Below are 15,522 nucleotides of genomic sequence, written 5' to 3' on the forward strand. Positions count from 1 at the left end.
AAATTTTGAGTTCTTAGTAAAATAATATATTTTTAGGCTAATTTCAAGCCCGAATAGAAATTAGTTGCATATTCAATATGGCTTTGGAACATTCTGAGTGGAAGAAGAAAGAAAGAAAGAAATTCTTAATTAAATTCCAAATGAATCTTATATTAGATAGAGAGATGAAAATTGAACTTTCTAAAATGGGCCAAGTATAAGTTCACAAACAAATAGGCCTATGCAATAAGGATTTCACATTGTTACATTACAGCAGACCCTTGTTTATGCATGGCCCAATACAACTGTTGTGTTATCAGTTGGCAACAATTCAATTCAACTACTGTTCATCTTTGCGTTTCATTTTAATAATTTTTAACATTCTGTTTCTTTTTTTCTTTCCTGTATTGTATTTTCCTGCATTTCACTGCCAGCAAATGTTATGGGATTAGAGTTAAGCCTGTACACTTTTGCCATAATATCCGGTTGATATTCTCCATTTTTCAAGAATGGAGAGGTTTCAGATTTGCCAAGTAAACAATCTGTAACTCGAAAAAAGAATAAAGAAAAAGGAAAAGCACACAATTCATGAACATGCAATCTGTTGTGGTCCTCAAAATACAATTTGCTAGAAGTTATTCAGTGTTTGTATGCGCTGAATCTTCTTGGGAAGTAAGTTTGCAGAAGGAGACACCAGCAGTAGGTCCAATACCTGCAAAAATGAAATACAGAAAGGCCCATTGCTAAATTTTATTTAGACTGATCCTCCTTCCTTTAGCTTCAAAAGCATTGGCATGGCTTTAAGGCAAAGACATGCATATGTCATAATATGGTCCTGAGTCCTGACAAAGTATAGATGAAGACTCCACTGTAGTTCTCTCTCTCTCTCTCTCTATAATAATAATAATAATAATAATAATAATAATAATAATAAAGCTGACAGTTTGTAAAGGAAGTTGGATATAGAACTAAAGAAGGTCTTTAGATAATAAAGAATATGATGATCCAAGTTATCAACAACAAATCTTCAAAATCCCAGCTTGCATAAGTAGAGCAATATTCTAAAGTCTCAGCATATATGATTAGAAATCCATGAAAATGCTTCTAAAATTATTATTTTGATTAGGAAAAAGAATTCATATGTTATCTTTGCCAGGAAAAAGAAAAACTGAGCATCTAATTAAGTAGAAAGGACCCATCAGAATAATTAGAAAGAGCATATTGCAGTAGAATTAGAAAGCTAGTAATTTTGTTACAGATCAACCTTAAAAACTTTACCAACTCATACCCTAATTCTAAACCCAAGAAATAAAATAAAAACTATCAAACACAAATTGATTCCCATCTGTAAGAACCAAGAGAATTGACAATATAATGAACTCAATCAGCTTCATAATTCCTTCTAACAAGAGCAAAGTAACCAAGAACAGCACAAACAGCAGCAACAAAATTCCCTTCTTTTAACAAGATCTTGAAAACAAACCCAATAATTTCTCTTGTAATCTTTCTCCCTTCAATAACCAAAGCCCTTCTTGGCTTCCCAAAGAAAGCTAATAACACAACAACAGTGATCCATATAACCAGAGTTGCTGGTACAGCAACTGCAAGAGCTGCAACCATCGAAAGAAGTCCAAAAACTGCACCTAAAAGAACTGATGCATATAAAGCAGGCCACCCAGAAGAAGTGGCAACTTGGGATTGTTCTTTGTACCAAGAAAGTACGGATTTAAGTAAATTCCATGAAGATGATAAAAGGATTGTATATACTAACACAAAAAGACATACCCATGTTCTCCTTTTGCTCATAACTGTTATGAATAAACTGTATGTTGATGATGGTTGCTGCTGCTGTATTCTTGTAGCCTCTACCTCTTCTTGACTTTCCATGTTTCTTTCAAAGCTTTGATTTTTCTTTCTTTAACCTTTGATTTGTCTCTCTTCCATCGGTTTCTGGGTTATTGGGTTTGCTTTGGTAAATTTTCTGTTTTGGATACCAAACTGTGTCTTGAGCCTTGAGATGGAAAACTGTAAAGGGCAGACAGAATTATTACTACTTGTTCAATAACACTTGTAGTTTGATGCTTTTGGAAACACTGTCATGCTATAATGGCATGTGATTGGTTAGTGTTATTCACACGCTTGAGATTGTGAGTGAAGAGGGGGTGTTTGTTTTCCTGGATTGATGTTGCCCAAGTAAAACCATGTCTTTGCTCAGACTCACAGTGACCAGATGGACAGATATTTGGGCTTTTGAGCATATATTTTTGTTTTTGGACTTTTGGACTAAAAGTCTCATTTGGGGCACTCTTCTCTTTACCTCTTTTGTCTGGAGTTTGGAAGGGCAGGTTCCTTGGTAGGGTTGCAAACCCTCTCTCTGTCTTTACACCTTTACACCTAGCAGAATCTTCAAACTTCCATGGAAGCCTAACTACTTTTCTTGTTCTTCATTTTGGCATTATAGCCAATTGGGAAAAGAATTGCCCCATATCAAGTGCTACATGCAAATATCAGAACAAAATCCATATGGTTCGATTGGCAAATAAGAATTTCATAATCTTTGGACCTGTTTAGCATGACAATTTGAAATAACTATGATTATTATTAAAAATGTTTTTATGAAAATTAGTGATTATTTGGTAAATAAATTTTCGGAAAAACATATGTTATCTTAACTATCTGTAGAACTAATTCCACCAGCTTATATGTTTACCAAACATCAATTATGGTGATATTTTTCATAAGAATAGTTTTGATCATCCTCGAGATAATTGTGTCAAACGGGCACTCTATTGTTGATGAGAGAATCTAGCTTTCTTTTCCATAGAATCCTTTAAGTAAGGAAGAAGGAGAAGAAAGAATCTACTTTTAAAATCAGACAATGATAAAATATTATCTTTCTTCTTTTTTTTTTTTTTTTCTAGAAGAGATATTCCCTTTAGTTGATTGCCAAGGTAGTCTTATATTTGAACAAGATATCTATAAATAAAAATAATTATTTAATAATATATAATAAATTTATATTAATTAATTTTTAAATATAAATATTAACTAATATAAATATAACACTTAATAAATAATATTATATATTATTATAAAACTGCCTATGCAATACATTGAGTTTGTCTAAAGATTTTCCATAAATTGAATATTGAATTGTGGGCAGGACTTAATATTGGAAGAATTGGGAAGGGGGGCTCTTTGGTTAACATGTCTAACACATGAGATTGGACCGCTAACAGATTAATTAGTTTAAATGGTTGTGTTGAAGAATGACAAGTCGATTTACTTGAAAAATCACAAGAAAATGCATGTGGACAAAATCATTCAATAATTGTGGCCTGCCACTTTGATTAATTATTCAATAACCTTTTTTAATTGATGCACTTGCTGGAAATTATTAATAGTATCCATCAGGAAAACAAAATAGCAGCAGCTCAGCAATTCCTGTCAGCTAAGAGATTCCAATTTATATCTAGAAGTTGCAGTTGCAGAATTTATGAGATTTCTTGGTACAACTTCTTCAAATTCTCCAATAAATAATGCTGATTTTTTTTTTTTAATCTTCTAAATTCCAGCATTATATATCCTTTTCTTCCAATTCCATGTCATTCTAGTCAAGACTTTTTTTCTCCATCTCTTTCACAGTAATTATTAGTTAAGGCTCTCTTATTAGTGAAAAAAATAAGAAAATCAGTTAAGAAATAATGGTAAAGAACCCACTTTTAAAATTTTCTAGAGATTATGATAATTTAAACATTGTATGAGAGCTTAAAAAGTAAAACAAAACAAGATTTTTCATGTTTTTAAGAATTCATGAAGCCTAAAACTTGTAGTAGCATCAATAAAAATCCACATTTTATAGAAACTTAATGCCAAATTGATAAATTTTTTATTCTTTCTCAGCCTGAAATACATTATTATTACAATTACATAGGGTACTGAAACATTTTATAGACAGAGAATCTCCATAATTTCTCACAAGTCATGATCATCCCAAAGCAATGATATAGAAACCAAGAACAAATGTGGATGGACACAATTTTCTCAATCAGTAATCACAGAAACCTTTCCCCATGGAGATGCTTTCATGACATGATGGGCACATTTAAAATTCAACTGACACAATTTACTGATGAATATTAGCTGCAATTTCTTTGATTATAACATCTAATTTTGCAAGCACCTGAGTAAATTCTTCATCAATTCAAGATCTCATTTTAGACCCAAGAAAATGTGATCCACAACTATATTCATCAATGCCAACCACCAAAAGACTGTACGAACTGATCCACATGAATCAGTTGCAGCAGTTCTTGAGAATACTAATCATACTTTTCCCTCCAAGAATACACTAGAAAGAATACCCAAGAAAGTGCTAGTATAAGATCTCCAATCATTTGTTTTGGCCAATGCCAAGCCAAATCCTCAAGCCTTCTCTCAAAGTTAATCCTCCAAAGAGCCATTGCTACATGTAGAAGCACACACCCTTTAGCAAAGAAGCTTTGAAATTCTCTGTCCTTCACAAATGCCACCATGAACACTAAAAACCCAATTGCAAAGAGAAGCAAACCAGCAAATGAATTGGAAATTTGGACCAGTAATTGGTCATGTGGTGTTGACCCTAAAAGCTTTTGAGCTGTTTCTATACCATGACCAAGAACAGAAATTTCCTTAAGATAGAACATAACTGAAGAGCCACATGTCATTGCAACTGTAGAATGCAGAATGCATATCGTTGAAAACATAGAGGAACCCATCAAATTAATTTACTTATAGGCAAAACCTAGAACAGTAGCTGTTAATCTGTTATCTTCTTTTATATGCACGAATCCGTTATAAACCCCAAAGCTATTAAAAAAAATCGAATGAACCCATGAAATATTAAACCTCAAAAACTCGTGTAATTCGGATGGCTCTAGAATACATCTAAAACTTCGGACCCCATATCAAATTTCCTCAAGGACAAACTGTACAAACATTAAACGGAGGAACAGAGAAAACTCAGATGAGAACTATTCAAGAAGAAGAGAAACTAACCCTTTTTAGCACAGATCCTAACTATGGAAAAAAGGGTTACAAAATTGGATGGTTTTATAGTGAATTTTCTAGTATTGAGATTTGGGTTGTGCATATATTATAAGAGACTGACAGTTTCAATGTGGGCATAGAGAGAATCTGATCTAGAATTGGAAGGATTGCCGTGAGGAGGACTAATTGGCGGGTTTATTGAGATGTGTGCTATGGCACTACTGGCAGTTGGGTTTGGCGGGTCACTCTTTGGTTTTGTCGGTTGATTCGTATGGCAAGAAACCACTACTTGCGCCCAAAAAAAAAACGTTATCCACGCTCCACTGCCCCCTAATAGAGGGCACAGAGCTTAACATTTTTTGGTGTGGAAATAGTAAAAAAAATAGTTTGGTAAATTATAACATTTTGTTTTATAAAATTTTGATTTTTTAACACAATGGTGACTTGGTAGTTGATAGGTATCTTTAATTTATAAAAGAAATAAAAAAAAAACTAAAATTAAAATATTTCTGTTTATTATTTATTAATATTAATATTAGTAAGAGTTAATTATTTCTAGAATAAGTGATATGTGGATAATATGAATCTATTAACTCACTGACCTCCAACCAATTGACATAATTTCAGTGGTAACAAATGCTTTATAGGACATTTTTAGTTGACATTCAAGTCTTCTTCTTTTTGAGGTAGAACAATAACATTCATTATGGGTTAATTTCAGATAGGTCAAGAAAAGTTCTCTTGTTATTTTGCTTATTGTATACCTTAGCTTCCTTTTAGCTAGTTTGATGGTTATTGTTATTTTTGGTATTTTAAATAAAATAAATAAAAAATTAGAGCAATATTTGGTCATATGTGATATATAATAAAAATAAATTAAATGCTAGGACTTAGAAAATAGCATTTTTATAGACTTTTTCACATAAAAAGGAATAAAATCTAAAAAATTTATAAAATTCATTTAAAAGTTTAAAGTATATGTCTTTTGAATGAAATGAAAGTTAATGTAAAGCTCTATATAATAAAAATTTATATAGAATTAATTATAACTAAACTAAATTCTAACGAAATTGATAGAATTTTTAAATAAATTTTATATTAGTAAGTTAATTTATTTTATAACACTAAATATCTCTTTCAATTTTATTATTTCATGCTTTTTTTAATGTCTTTTTTTTTAAGTAAAATATTTTTTTAGCTAAACATAGTATTAAATAATTTATATATATATTTTCTTATTATTGATAAATTAAATCAAGGTTATAGAAAGGTGATATCTTAGGAATCAAAGGCAAAAAAAGTAAAAAATAAAAAATAAAATTAAACCCGATGAAGCCCATTTGCTTCTCCATTTTAACAGATTAAAAAAAGATTAAATGAAATATTAAAGATAATTATTTTAGTTTATTAAAAAGACCCTAGTAAAAGAATTAATGTAAACTTATGTGTTTTCTTCTTTATGTTATTGGAACACTAATCAAATTTTATAATATTACTTTTATTATTCATATAAAAGACGATAACTATATTATATAGTTCAGAAATTTGAATTCAAACTCATAATTTTATCTTTTATTATTTTTATTACTTAAATCTTAATATTCCATTTAAGTTGGGTTTATAACAGTGTGATTTTAATGAAAAAGTATATGCTATAGTATAAGCAAATTATTATACAAAGTGCCGACCACCACTCTTGGAATCCATTGTTTTCCTCCACTAACATAATGGCCTCAGCAACAAAACCATGCCATAATTACAAACTAGTGGTGGATTGAATTCTTAAATTGAAAGTATTATCATGACATATAAAACAAATTTAGACATTCAAGGAGGCCAAAAGGTAAATATGTGAATCATAGACTTAATAATGTTAGGAGATAACTCGTGTTTGGAATGAGAGAAAAAGAAAGAAAAAGATGAGAAATCAAAGAAAAGAGATAAAATTAAATGAATTTGAAAATTAATAGAAATTGATATCATATTATAATATACCGGTCCAATTATAGGTAGAGTATTCAAATCAATTAGTTTAAGTATTTAACACGGAAATACATACTTTTTATAGTCTAATTCCATGTTTTAACTTAAATCAACAATCATGGCATAAAAAATTATTAAATATATGATTAGCATATGAGGGTGGGAGTTTACTAATACTAATCATAGTAATTTATTTAATATTCTCATTTATAAGAATTTATTTCCTATTTTGAGTTTGAATTCTTTTTGCCACCATAGAAGTTGTTATTTTATTATATTTATAATAGAAAGTCTAAAAAAATATAATTAATCTATAAAAAAAATACTATTAAAATACTGTTTTTTCAAAATTAATGTGCAAGCAATTAGTTATTACATTAGTAATCTTGTAATTGGCTTTAAGTTTCTGCCTCCTACAAATTTGGATTGCCTAAAAAGACCCAATTGATGCACAAAAGTCTTTATAAATTAAAAAAAAGAAAAGACAAAGCTTTATCAATATATATATGCCACTTTATAAAAGTTTCATGCAAATGCAAGAAAAGAGCATTTCTGTACTTAATTGTCACCTTGACCATATCCTGTAAAAAAAAAAAAAAATCAATTACAATTTCTTTTAATTGTGATAGATTTACCATTAAAAATTCTAACTTAAATTATCAGGATTTTGTTATAAAATTAAGAAAAAATGGAACTATTTGTTTTTTTTGTTTAAATCCAAAGATGGGTTTGACTCCTTTTTTCACATACTAATTAATTTTATAAAAATGTCCATTCCCAAATGTCTTAAGTGCTCAAATTACTTGAAAATGATTTATTGAAAAACTTATAATGGCTTACTTAATTCCAACTTCCCAACTGCCTTATTAAAATGGATATCCATAAGTGGAGAGAAAAGGTTAGGTGAAAAAGTAAGCACTAACTTATAATGCTTTGGATGCATTTGCATTTGAATCACATTAATAGTAATAATTAATTAGTTATTAATTTATCTCTAATTTAGTGTTCAAGAAATTCATCTCTAATTTGTCTTAGTTAATACTCCTCCATTAAGTGCTTAAATTTGACCATTTGAACAACTTTTGTTATTTCTCTTTCTTTTTTGTTTCTTTTGAAATAATTCACTAACAAAATAATGCTATTGGAATTATTATTTAGAATATTAAATTTCTTCTATAACAATATTAACTGAAGAAAGCAACTAACTTTTTATTAATGATGGTTTGGCATATTTTGCTTGTGTGCCAATGGTACATTTATACAAATAGCTGATTTGACCATTTATAGCAGGCTGCTGATTTGTCATAGAAGGTCACCTTCATTGGTTTTTTTTTTTTTTTTTTTTGTGATTTATAGTTTGAAAAACTAAAATTAATTTTATTTATTTTTATAATATCAATAAATTTTTATGAAGAGAAATAGAAAAAGAAAAAGATAAAATTAATTATTATTATTTTTTAAATAAAAAAGTGTTATCAAAAGCAGGCTATCAATGGGTAAACAAGTATCTGTCTTAGTAGGTTGAGACTCTTAATATTCAAGAGGTGTAATTGGAATGAAAAGGATCCTATTTTTAAGGCAATTACAGATATTTTTCTTCTGAAGGATTAATGGATTTATGACATAACTTCCAATATTATTTAATTATGTCCTTATTTTTTAAGTTGACAAGAAAGCCACAATAATAGACTTGATAATTAAAATGAAAATAAACTAATGTTGTATTTTCTAATTGATATGACATTGGCATTGAAGGAACTCTTCAGGATTTATTTGACATTCATTTTGCATATATATATATATATATATATATTAGCTAAGAAAGTTGATTTTTCTTTTAAATTATTTAAAAAGACTATCGATACATTTTTTTTCTGTCTTTCACATTCGTACGAAATTTATTTGAACCGGTGAAAGTCTGAAATAAATTTTAAAAATTAAAGTTGGATTTTAGTTATTTTTATATTCAATGATTTTCCTTTTTGTTAGGTTAAGTTTCTAGAAAATGTAGCCTGTGATTTCTATCCAAATTATAAATTGTAGTTTACTTTTATTTTATTAATTGCAAAGTAAAATATTATAAATTATATTTATTTTTATCAATTGGGGCCCGCACTTCACCACCCTGCGGAAATAGTCTACGGGATTTATAACTACTCCTCCTTACCATTAGATCCAACTCTATCTAAACTTTTCCGGTTCACTCTAGTATTCTCTGCTACACTTCTACTTTTCTCCTAAGAAAGTAATTTATGCCAAAATTAATATATATGTTCAAACCAGTAATTTTATTTAATATAGAATTAGCTTGAAAGGTAATTCATCACTATATACAATTAACATATAATTTCCAATTTCAGTATTTTAAAAGATAATTTAAAAATTCAATTCAAGTACAGCTACCAACTGTGGTTTGTTCAACTAATATTAACTTATAAAATAAAATAAAAATTAACTTATGAAATACATCCTTATATTTATGTGAAAATAAATTAATCATCTAGAATTAATTTCCACGTCATTCATCTATACGTGTACCGAAATATACTAATGACTAAGTAATTTTCTAAAAATAGAATAAATCATCTCAAGATTATTCGGATAAAAAGATGGATCAAAAATTAAGTTGAAATTACCATTGGGGAAAAATAAAAGAAAAACTAATAGAGGTTTTTTTATTCAAGAAAAATAAAAAAAAAATGTTGCAGTAGCCAATGAGGAAATATGTGTCAAAATCATATCCGTTAAAAGTAGCATTCAAAAAAAATTTATAAAAAAAAGAAGAAAAAACGGAAAACGAACAAAACCTTAGCTACACTTTTAACTTTTTTTGAATCAAAAACTGGCTTTTAACTAACTGTTTCACCTCTTTCTTCTCTTTCTGCGCTTTTAACATTTATCAATTTGTACGTAGAAACTTAAAAAGATCGATTCTTTTGACTAAGCAAAGCCGGCTAAAGCCGTCTTGATATTATTATTTATGATTTTTATAAATCTTTTTTTTTGTGTGTATAAATCCGTGTTATTCCCTTATACGCGTTGAACAGTCAATTCCCATATGAAAGCGTCCTCATTTTCCTGGTAATGAGTTCGTATCTCTATTATTTTCTTTGTGAATTTTAATCTTTAGAGGTTTCAAGGTTCTTGCTATCCATTGAATCTTTAGTGGGTCTTTTTCAAGTTTTGATTTTGATAACCTGTTAGCTCTTTAGTCGTGATTGAAATTTGATTGTTTGGGTACTGGGTGGTGACTTTGAATTCCTAGTCTTCACAGTCAATCTTTTCTAAAGTTTAAATTAAGGGTCTTCAATTTGGATTCGTTTGATGCACTGGGTATTTCTTAATAAACAGATTGGGGTGAGTTTGATTGTTCTATTATTTATGGAGGAGGTAGCAGCAGAAAGGAGAGTTCTTCGGTGTTGAATTTTGATTTTGAAGAAGATAGTATATACAGATAATAGATACTATTCATTCTTGAAATAGTATTTACTTCATAATTCTAGCAACATGGGTTGCATTTCTTCGAAGGATATTAAGCAAAAGAAGAGCCCAAAAGAGAGGTTATCACGTAAAGGGTCATTAGATAGGCGTGTTGCTCATGTTAATTCATCCAGAAGAGAGGAAGGGGTTCGGTCAAAGTCTAAATCTGATATTGGAGATGTTAGGGTGATGCTAATTGATAAGAAAAAAAATGGTTCCATTAGGCTATATGATGATCAGATTGAGAAAAAGCAAATGGAGAGTCAGGTTGAGATTAAGAAGGTAGAGAACTGTGAAGTTGCTGGTGATAGTCATCCTCAGATCGAGAAGAATAAAAAAAAAGAGAATTTTGATGTTACAGTTCGTAGTCATCCTGATTGGGGAAGGGTGCCAAAGAGTATGGCAGCAGAGCAGGTTGCGGCAGGATGGCCATCTTGGCTTGCTTCAGCAGCAGGAGAAGCTATCAAGGGATGGGTGCCACGACGTGCTAATACGTTTGAGAAGTTGGACAGAGTATGATCTCATCTTTATTTGATGCCCAATTTAAGCATTTTAAAGTTGACATTATTGTGTAAATCAACATAGGATAACTAAAATTCATGTTATTCCTGCTCTAATTCTGAAGTTGAGATGAGTTTTGTTATGTTAGTTTAGAATCTTTCTGCTTAAATGCTTCAATATATATATATATATATTTTTGATGGTAGAAAACCGCCAAGTATATCACATCCATTGTATTATACCTCAGCATTGCATACACTTAAAATCTGAGCTTGGAATTCATAGTGCAAAGAGTGCATTTTTTCTCAATACATGGTGGCTCCTCTTTTACCCTTTGGCCACATGGATTGGCATGGAAATTTTTCATTTCAGTGTTATTTATTCTATGTCTGAGCTGAAAACTTAGCAAAATCCCTCATGTTGGAGTTTGGTTCACATTGATCTCCTTACTTTTTGTTTCTGAGTTTTGTATGATGGGCATCTTTTCTTGCAGATTGGGCAAGGAACTTACAGTAATGTTTACAAAGCTCGCGATGTCACTCATGATAAAGTTGTTGCAATTAAAAAGGTTCGGTTTGATATTAACGATCCAGATAGTGTCAAATTTATGGCTCGCGAAATTAATATTTTGCGCAGGCTGGATCATCCCAATATAATTAAGTTGGAAGGCTTGATAACATCACCAACATCTTCTAGTTTGTATCTTGTTTTTGAGTATATGGAACATGATCTTACTGGACTTATATCACTTCCCGGCATCAAGTTCAAGGAACCACAGGTATTGTCGTCATGGTTTCTTATGATTCTCTAGGTCTCCTTTAAAAGCATCTGTGTTTTCAATCCTAACATTATGTCTATGTTCTGGTTAGATCAAATGCTACATGCAGCAACTTTTAAGTGGACTTGATCATTGCCATAGTCGAGGTGTTCTGCATCGTGACATAAAGGGTTCTAATCTTCTTGTCGATGACAATGGCATCTTGAAAATTGCAGATTTTGGATTAGCAACTTTCTTTGATCCTCATAGTAGTGGCCAATTGACTAGCCGTGTAGTGACCCTTTGGTATAGAGCTCCAGAACTTTTACTTGGAGCCTCTCGCTATGGAGTTTCTGTAGATCTATGGAGCAGTGGCTGCATACTTGGGGAACTGTACACTGGCAAACCTATTTTGCCTGGAAGAACTGAGGTACTTAGTTCTTTCTTTTTATTTGATGGTCTTTGCTACCAGGTAGATTTAATTTCGTTTATGCTGTGAGTTTGAAGAAAATCCTCAAATTACAAATGAAATTCTTGCCTTAAAACATGGAATACAAATTACAGAAACAGAGAAAGAAACAAAGAGTGGATGATGGATCTGACCAAATTTCTAGTATTATTTGAATGAACCAGGGGCATAAGTGCTGTGATCGACCTATTCTCTTTTTTTCCTTAGAATAAGAGATTTCTCTCAATGACAGTCTTCGAATCTCCAAAATGCAGTTTCTATAAATCTGTATGGCAATGAACCCATTTCTGTTCACGTAGTAGCCTGATCTGCCTCCAGCTGATTTTCTGGCCTAGTAACATATGTTCTAATGATTATTTGTCTGTGAGAAATTTTGATGCATACGCATATGTCATGAAATGTTGTTAAGCTTATGCACAAGCTATTAAGTTTGTTATAATTTAGATTGTGGTGCCTTGAAGGTTGAACAATTGCATAAGATTTTTAAGCTTTGTGGCTCGCCCTCTGAGGATTATTGGAAAAAATTGAAGCTGCGTCATCAGTCTGTATTTAAGCCTCAACAACCATATAGACGATGCATTGCAGAAACGTTTAACAATTTGCCTGCTCCTGCTGTTGGACTTATGGAGACCTTGCTCTCCCTGGATCCAGCCAATCGTGGAACTGCAGCTTTTGCTCTCAAGGATAAGGTACGCAGTACTTGTATCATTAAGGATCTAGTAACAAGTATATGCAGAATGAGTGATGACAATCACATTGTTCCTATATAACTGAAACTCATTTTAGTTTCTGCTGTTATTTGAGATTCTGGTGGCTGAGTTGGAAAAAGGCACATGTTTTTGCCATTGTTATTTGTTACTGTTTTCTTGTGTTTGTTACTGGCCTTTGTTTCAGAGTATGCTTTGGACTGTTAATTCCGATTTCTTATACTGGGCCCTTCAATCTGTTACGGAATTTTTGTTCTTTTATCTGTTAGTTTCTTGTCATTAAGTACTGATTTGCTAATTTAAGGTGGCTATTTTGCTTTCTGATGTTTGAATGGATAACTGCTTGTATAATTCGTCTTTCTAACCTCCCTCTTCTCTCTCTCCCCGCCATAAAACAGTTTTTCAGATCCAAGCCATTTGCTTCTGATCCTTCAAATTTGCCCAAATATCCTCCCAGCAAAGAGATTGATGCTAAAATGCGGGATGAAGAAGCTAGAAGGTACATCTTTTTATTTAGTTGTCATTTAGGTAACAAATTCACTTTTTTTTTTCATTTATTTTCATAGTGTAAATTTAGCATTTTGCTCTATCTTGTCCTTAGAAGGAATTATATTGTGTAGTCTGGCATGATAGGACACAAAAAGTGAAGATAGTGAATATTTGGAATAATCATGTCATTACATATATACAATGCAATGCAGCAAACAACACAATAGTCTATATTAGATGGTGGAAATGCTGAAAAAAGAAGTTGAATTCATGCATTTTCTGAAATACTGTTCTGTATTAATTAGGCTGGTTTTCCTTGGTTACATTGGGACAAATCTAGGATATTAATTTCGCTGGTTCTGTTTTGTGTTGGCTTGCACTGAAATTGCTGATGTTCTCTAATTGAATTGCTTGCACTTTCTAGTTGCTTCAAAAGGGAGATATACTTTCTCTCAAAAAGTGGTAAAATAGCATTAACATTTTCCCCTGATCTTCACAGACAAGAAGCAGTTGGAGTTGGGAGGAATAGGACGCAGCAGTCTCTGGCTGTTCCAGCATCTAATGCCAATTCCAAGTTAGCAGCAATGGTGCAGGTAAACTTTTAAGAGCGTTAAAATATAGTTTTTTGCAGAAATCACTACTGGCTAACTTAAAGTAGAATATTCTATAACAATGTTCACACAAAGAGTTTGCTAGTTTTTCTTTCAGAAATCACTACTGGCTAACTTAAAGTAGAATATTCTATAACGATGTTTACACAAACAGTTTGCTGGTTTTTCTCTTTAATTGCTTGTTTCTATATATATTTTCTTGTTGTCCCTTTTCATGTTTGAAGTTCACGTATATCCATGGCATTTTGCTATATATTGACAGGAAAGGCGTCATTCTAATGCAAATAGTAGAGGTGAGATGTTCAACTCTCACAGGGAGCAAACTGTTTCTGGTTTTCTGGTTGATCCTTCTAAACAAACTCAAGCTACTAAAGAAGGGAGAAGAGAGTTCCAAGAACATCAACTTAGGAAGGTCTCACATTCAGGGCCACTGGTCCATGGAGCTGGATGGACGAAGTCTGGGAAGGATCTTGATAATCCTCACTTGCTACCTGCTAGACCCAACCTCTCAACAATATCTGGTTTGGTAGCAACAAGAACTTCATTGCCTGATGATCGCCAGGGAGAACCTAGCACTTCACAACCAGAAGTAGTAAAACAAGTAGGTGTATTCCAGGGATCATCAAATGGACTCGAGCCCACAACGAAGCAGGGTCAAAGTCATCAAGTGCGTAAGCCTGCAGAATCTCATGAGGCAGGTGGTGGAAAATCAACTACAAGAGAAGCGAGTTTGGTGAGTTACTGCTAAGAATAATTCCTCTACATACATTGAGTAACCAATTATCTATTTTAATCTCTGATCAAAAGAAAGTCCATTGTTGTCACCATGCTGAAACATCAAATAAGCTTCATCATAAGTATTTTCATTGAATTTTCAATTTATATTGAGTTTTGCAGGACTTTGTTAACCTTATGCTCATGACATTGAGAACTTATTTCATGTTTGTCTCCAGTATGGTCGCGGACCGAGGGGGGGAAGCAAGATTTATGTCTCTGGTCCGTTACTTGTTCCATCGAACAATGTGGAACAAATGCTCAAAGAGCATGACCGCAAGATTCAAGAATATGCTCGGAAACGCCTTGACAAAACGAAACAAGGGAAACTGAATCAGAATGCTCAAGGGAAACAAGCAAGAGAGAATTTGGCACATGTCTCAAAGCATTCGGGTCGATAACTCAGAAATGTAGCTAACCTTAATTCCTGTCTGGTAGTAGAAACAAAGAAATCAACTAACTTGATTGTCGGGATAACTATCCGCCTCATAGCTCCAATGTATAGTGGGTGCCTTTTGTCTTAAATGCCTTTTCCTGTTTTATGACATGTATAGAGTCTCATAATGAATGCCTCTGTAAGAAAGATTTCACTTGAGAGTCTACAGAAAGAAATAGAAGAAACAAATTAAGTTTATGGTCAATTTTGAAATCTTTGCTTCGAAGTATTACCCTGTGCCTGTATCACGCCATATAAGCAACTTTCAGTTGCAAATATCATCATGTTATCTGAAAATGGAGGCTAAG

The 15,522-nt window shown here is 31.8% G+C and overlaps 3 protein-coding genes across 3 annotated transcripts; 1 reads left to right on the forward strand and 2 right to left on the reverse strand.

Annotated features, from left to right (window-relative positions):
* Positions 1–1,183: 1,183 nt before the first annotated feature.
* Positions 1,184–2,226, reverse strand: LOC8262056. The gene has a single exon (XM_002517862.4). It carries the CDS (start codon positions 1,864–1,866, stop codon positions 1,360–1,362), a length of 507 nt encoding a protein of 168 aa, XP_002517908.1. The 5' UTR covers positions 1,867–2,226; the 3' UTR covers positions 1,184–1,359.
* A 1,595-nt stretch (positions 2,227–3,821) lies between these two features.
* Positions 3,822–5,610, reverse strand: LOC8262055. Its single transcript, XM_015718426.3, has one exon. It carries the CDS (start codon positions 4,734–4,736, stop codon positions 4,302–4,304), a length of 435 nt encoding a protein of 144 aa, XP_015573912.1. The 5' UTR covers positions 4,737–5,610; the 3' UTR covers positions 3,822–4,301.
* Positions 5,611–9,817: 4,207 nt separating this feature from the next.
* LOC8285024 (probable serine/threonine-protein kinase At1g54610) lies at positions 9,818–15,419 on the forward strand. Its single transcript, XM_002517860.4, has 8 exons — positions 9,818–10,983; positions 11,465–11,749; positions 11,841–12,158; positions 12,659–12,886; positions 13,303–13,403; positions 13,893–13,986; positions 14,267–14,737; positions 14,958–15,419. The coding sequence occupies exons 1-8, from the start codon at positions 10,498–10,500 to the stop codon at positions 15,177–15,179; spliced, it is 2,205 nt and encodes a 734-aa protein (XP_002517906.1). The 5' UTR covers positions 9,818–10,497; the 3' UTR covers positions 15,180–15,419.
* The last annotated feature ends 103 nt before the right edge of the window (positions 15,420–15,522 follow it).

This window comes from Ricinus communis, chromosome 7, assembly GCF_019578655.1.
Source record: "Ricinus communis isolate WT05 ecotype wild-type chromosome 7, ASM1957865v1, whole genome shotgun sequence".
In the NCBI taxonomy this organism is placed as follows: domain Eukaryota; kingdom Viridiplantae; phylum Streptophyta; class Magnoliopsida; order Malpighiales; family Euphorbiaceae; genus Ricinus; species Ricinus communis.